General features: G+C 47.4%; 1 protein-coding gene across 2 annotated transcripts in view; it reads left to right on the top strand.

Annotated features, from left to right (window-relative positions):
- TBC1D22A (TBC1 domain family member 22A) overlaps positions 1-4,171 on the top strand; it is a 324,171-nt gene that overhangs the window by 137,771 nt on the left and 182,229 nt on the right. For both annotated transcript variants that reach the window (XM_007453900.1, XM_007453901.1), the window contains one exon: positions 1,326-1,440. In XM_007453900.1, the coding sequence (XP_007453962.1) occupies positions 1,326-1,440 (115 nt within the window). The remainder of the gene's footprint in view (positions 1-1,325; positions 1,441-4,171) is intronic.

Here is a 4,171-nt window from a genome sequence, read left to right as displayed (position 1 = left end):
CGCTCTTTAAGCCATGTGCGCGTGCACGTGTGTGCGTGCGTGTGGCTGAGGGCGCCTGGTGAGATCCCTCTCCTGAAGGAAGGTGGAGGAGGTGGCGTGAGCGAGTGTCATAGCGGTCGGGAGAGACGCGGCCCCCGGGTTGTCGGACGGCTGGCGGGGGTAGGGGTGTCGGAAGACGCCGGCCTCCGGATGCTGATCGCTCTCCGGGAGTTTAAGAGGACGTCTGTCATGTCGTGTGGAGTCCAAGAAGTAATATACGGAATCCATAAACAAAACACACTCACAGACATAGAAAACAAACCTATGGTTACCAAAGGGGAAGGGAGGGGGAGGGATAAATTAGGAGTATGGGATTAAGAGGTACAGACTACTATACGTAAAGCAGACAAGCAACAAGGATTTGCTGTATAGCACAGGCAGCTGTAGTCAGTATCTCACAATGAGCTATTCAATATCGTGGGAAATAATCTGAAAGAAAATCCATTAAAAAAACCAACCAAGCTCAGAGATGCAGAGAACAGATTGGTGGTTGCCAGAGGTGAGGGTTGGGGGGTGTGTGTGACATGGGTGAACGGGGTCAGAATGAAACAGAAAGTCGTAGGGCTGTAATGTACAGCTCGGAGAGTACAGTTAATGATATTGTATCCCGTCTTCGAAAGTTGCTAAGAAGCTAAATCTTAAAAGTCCTCATCACGAGAAAAAGTATAACGTGTGTACGGTGATGGATGTTAACTAGACTTATTATGGTGGTCATTTCCCAATAGAGTATTTACAAATATTGAACCATATGTTGTACACCTGACACTAACATACTGTTATATGTCAGTGATACCTCAATAAAAAAAAATCGTATGTGGGAAATTTAGAGCATCCATCCATCCATTCCCTCCCTCCCTCCCTCCCATGCACCCTTCCTTCCATCCATGTGCCCATTCATGCATGCGTCCACCCACCTGCCCATCCATCCCTCTGTCCCTCCATCCGTCTCTCCTTCACTGATAGGCCGGGTGCTGCTGTGCTGGCTGACCAAGTCCAGGGCAGCCACATGCAGTGGTTACCCAAGGGGCTTGGAGGAGCAGAGAGCATCTTTTGTGGGAGCCAGCTCGTGGGGTGGGACTGAGCCCAGGGGTTGGTGACATACTCCATATTGCTTGTGAGTCTATAAAAAATTAAGATAACTGGAATTTTACAAAAAAATTAAACCCATTGGTATTTTCGTATTAGAGATTGAAAAGTATTGATAGTGTATATTTTAAGAATGTGTACATTTAAAAGTTTCTGATGCGTTTACTTTTCGCTTCACCAGCTGTTCAATTTTCTTTCAGATTTTTGAAAGGATATTGTTTATATGGGCCATACGTCACCCTGCCAGTGGATACGTTCAGGGGATAAATGACCTTGTCACCCCTTTCTTTGTAGTCTTCATTTGCGAATACATAGGTAAGACCATATCATGATGTTTTCCTCTCACAGACATTAAACATGGACTTTAGTGGCCTTACGATGTTGCTGTGCATAATTATACCAGTACTGAAAATGGCTATTAATTTTACTGTTATTAATGACAACTGATATTAGAGAATAGTAGTTTTCTCATTGATGCCAGCTTTCAAAAAGTCTTTAAATCCACATGCCCAACTACTGAAGACATTAAGATGCAGTTATTATTATTAATATCTTCCTTTTACTAATATATGAGGAGAAATGCAGTATATATGGGGAGTGTAGTTTTGTGTTAATGGCCATCAGAGCACCGGCTTTAATGGTTTGGATTGAAATGGGTAAGGTTAAGGTGGCAGAATATTAGTTGAATGCTTTGCTTACAAGCTAAAAACCGAACCTTCTTTAATTGCATTTGTGCAGCAGTTCATCACCTTTCTGCTTTTGATATACTGGTAGCATTTAATTTTATGGAAATATTAATTACATGCAAAATGATTGGTGTAGTGGGCATTTAGGTTGGGTTGTGCTGTTTCTCTGTGAGTACTGCATATTTTTTCTTCCATTTATGTTGCAGCAGCCAACTGTAATATACCTTCACCTGGTTTACATTTCAAGTTTAAAAACAATTCCGATAACACATGTGCAGGATCTACTTTTTAATTCATCTATGGATAAAATCTAAATGCCACGGGAGGGCTTTACTCGTTAGTTGTAGCATTTTTATTTAAAACTGATATTACTTTGTCTTCCTGCGAACCTTCCTGCCTCGGTGTTTGTTGGTTTTTTCGCTTGTGTTTTAGCCATTTCAGTTTCTGGTCAGCTTCGATTCCATCGTTGTTGTAATCTGGAGGGTGAGGTTGACTCCAGGGCAGATGTGATCCTCTGAGGATGAGAATGTACCCACTTGGTCCATTTTGTGGCCACCCCTCTCCGAGCACTGACGATTTCATGGGAGTCTCTTCACTGCTAGGCAGCCAGCGAGCCCGGGCTGCTCCCGCCCATCTCTTCAGCAGGGACAGCTCACTCCTGGGAGCGCTCCTGCCTCTCTCCTCCCTCTCTCATCTGACAGATAATGAAAATGTTCTTAATGATCCTGGAACAGCAGGACCTCTGTCAGTAGACTTCAGAGCTGTTAATTGAAAGAAGTTCAACTGAGATGTGATTAGAGAACTGGTATTCCATGTTAAATAGACCATTTAATTAATGTGGTAAATAAGTTTGCCTTAATGAGTCTAGCAGCAACTTACGTTGTAAGACCCAAGCGATCCATTGTGCGTTTGTCTGAATGATCAGCAAGCTGGGACGAAGGGACGTGACCGTGATGTTAATTGTCCAGAAGAGAGAAAAGCTGGAGGAAAGAGAGTCTGTGTTCAAGTGGCGCCTTCAGTTAGAGACTCAGAGAGACTCCCCTTGCCTTCCGTAACCCTCACCACACACACTCCCACACACATACATGTGCACGCACACACATGCACACACAAGAACACACATGTGCAGCGGCCCGACTGGCCTCCTGGGGCTGCCAGCAGCCCAGGTCTCCTCCTGGGACACAGTGTCTTCAAAATGCAAGTTTGGTGCACGCACACGTGCATGCACGCTCGGGCACACACAGACACATGCACGTGCACCACCGCCAGCCACAGCCTCTCCAAGTAAGTGTGGAACAGATCCCCAGCTAACCTCGAGATGGGGCCCGTGGTCTTGGGTGGGCCCTGGAGGTGCCTGTCCCCGCCGAGGGACGACTGGGGACGGAGGTCAGGAGAGCTCTTGGGACCCTGGAGATGGGGTCACGGTGTGCGGGCTGTCCAGAGGCGGAGGCGGGAGAAGATGGCCACGCAAGCGGTGCTGAGGCCAGCGGGGGGAGCCCAGGAGCTGCGTGTCACTCCGGGAGGGTGCCGTGTGCTGGAGGCTCGGAGGCAGAGGAGGGCTCCGTGTGGCGAGGTGTGGCTCCCGGCTGGGAAGCGCAGGGTTGGGTCCAGTTTCTTTCTCTCTAAGCTCCGCTGAGCCCGGGGGTCCTGATGTCTTGGTTTGGGCTGGAAGGAAGGAGGGCCCCTCTAGCCTTGAGCCGGCTGCATTTCCCACTGCCCTTTGCATTGGGGCCCCCGACGGCTGCTCGCTGGTCATCCCTCGCTGGTGTCTGTGCCTGTGTGTCCCCATCAGGCCGGCCTGGAGACGGGGCGCGGGCCCTCGGCAGCGCCCGGGGAGGACAGCCGTTTGGGCAGAGCTCCTGAGTCTTTTCGCCGTGTGTTGTATTTATGTAGTTCAGAGCACATTATGTATAAAATCGTTGCATGCCTTTTCCCCATTTAACCTTGTAACATAAGCTCATCCCTATATTATTAAGAAATCTTTGTAAAGATCGTTTCCACCTCCTGCACATAATATTCTGTTGAGATAATGTAGCACAGTTCATGAAACCATTCTCCTGTTGTTGGATTTTTTTAGTTTTCTTCCCCCGAGGCGTGGCGCAAGTTTTAAGTAAAGCCTGTATTTTTCAAACAGGGACTGCCATGTCCCTTTGAGCTATGTTAACTCTGATTTAAAATTAAGAACCATTATTCCGTCACCTTGAGTCCCACAATTTAAGTGGAGACTCTTATATTTTACTTGAACCAGTAATTTCAGCATAGCACAAAACGAGGAAGCACCCCCCTCCCCGTCCCCTGTGCTACTTAGATTTGGAAACTACTCTGGCACTTTGGACCAGCTCTTCGGATGGACTGAATGA

The sequence above is a fragment of the Lipotes vexillifer genome, unplaced genomic scaffold (genome assembly GCF_000442215.2).
Source record: "Lipotes vexillifer unplaced genomic scaffold, Lipotes_vexillifer_v1.1 scaffold382, whole genome shotgun sequence".
NCBI lineage: Eukaryota > Metazoa > Chordata > Mammalia > Artiodactyla > Lipotidae > Lipotes > Lipotes vexillifer.
This window is presented reverse-complemented; position numbering and strand designations above follow the sequence as displayed.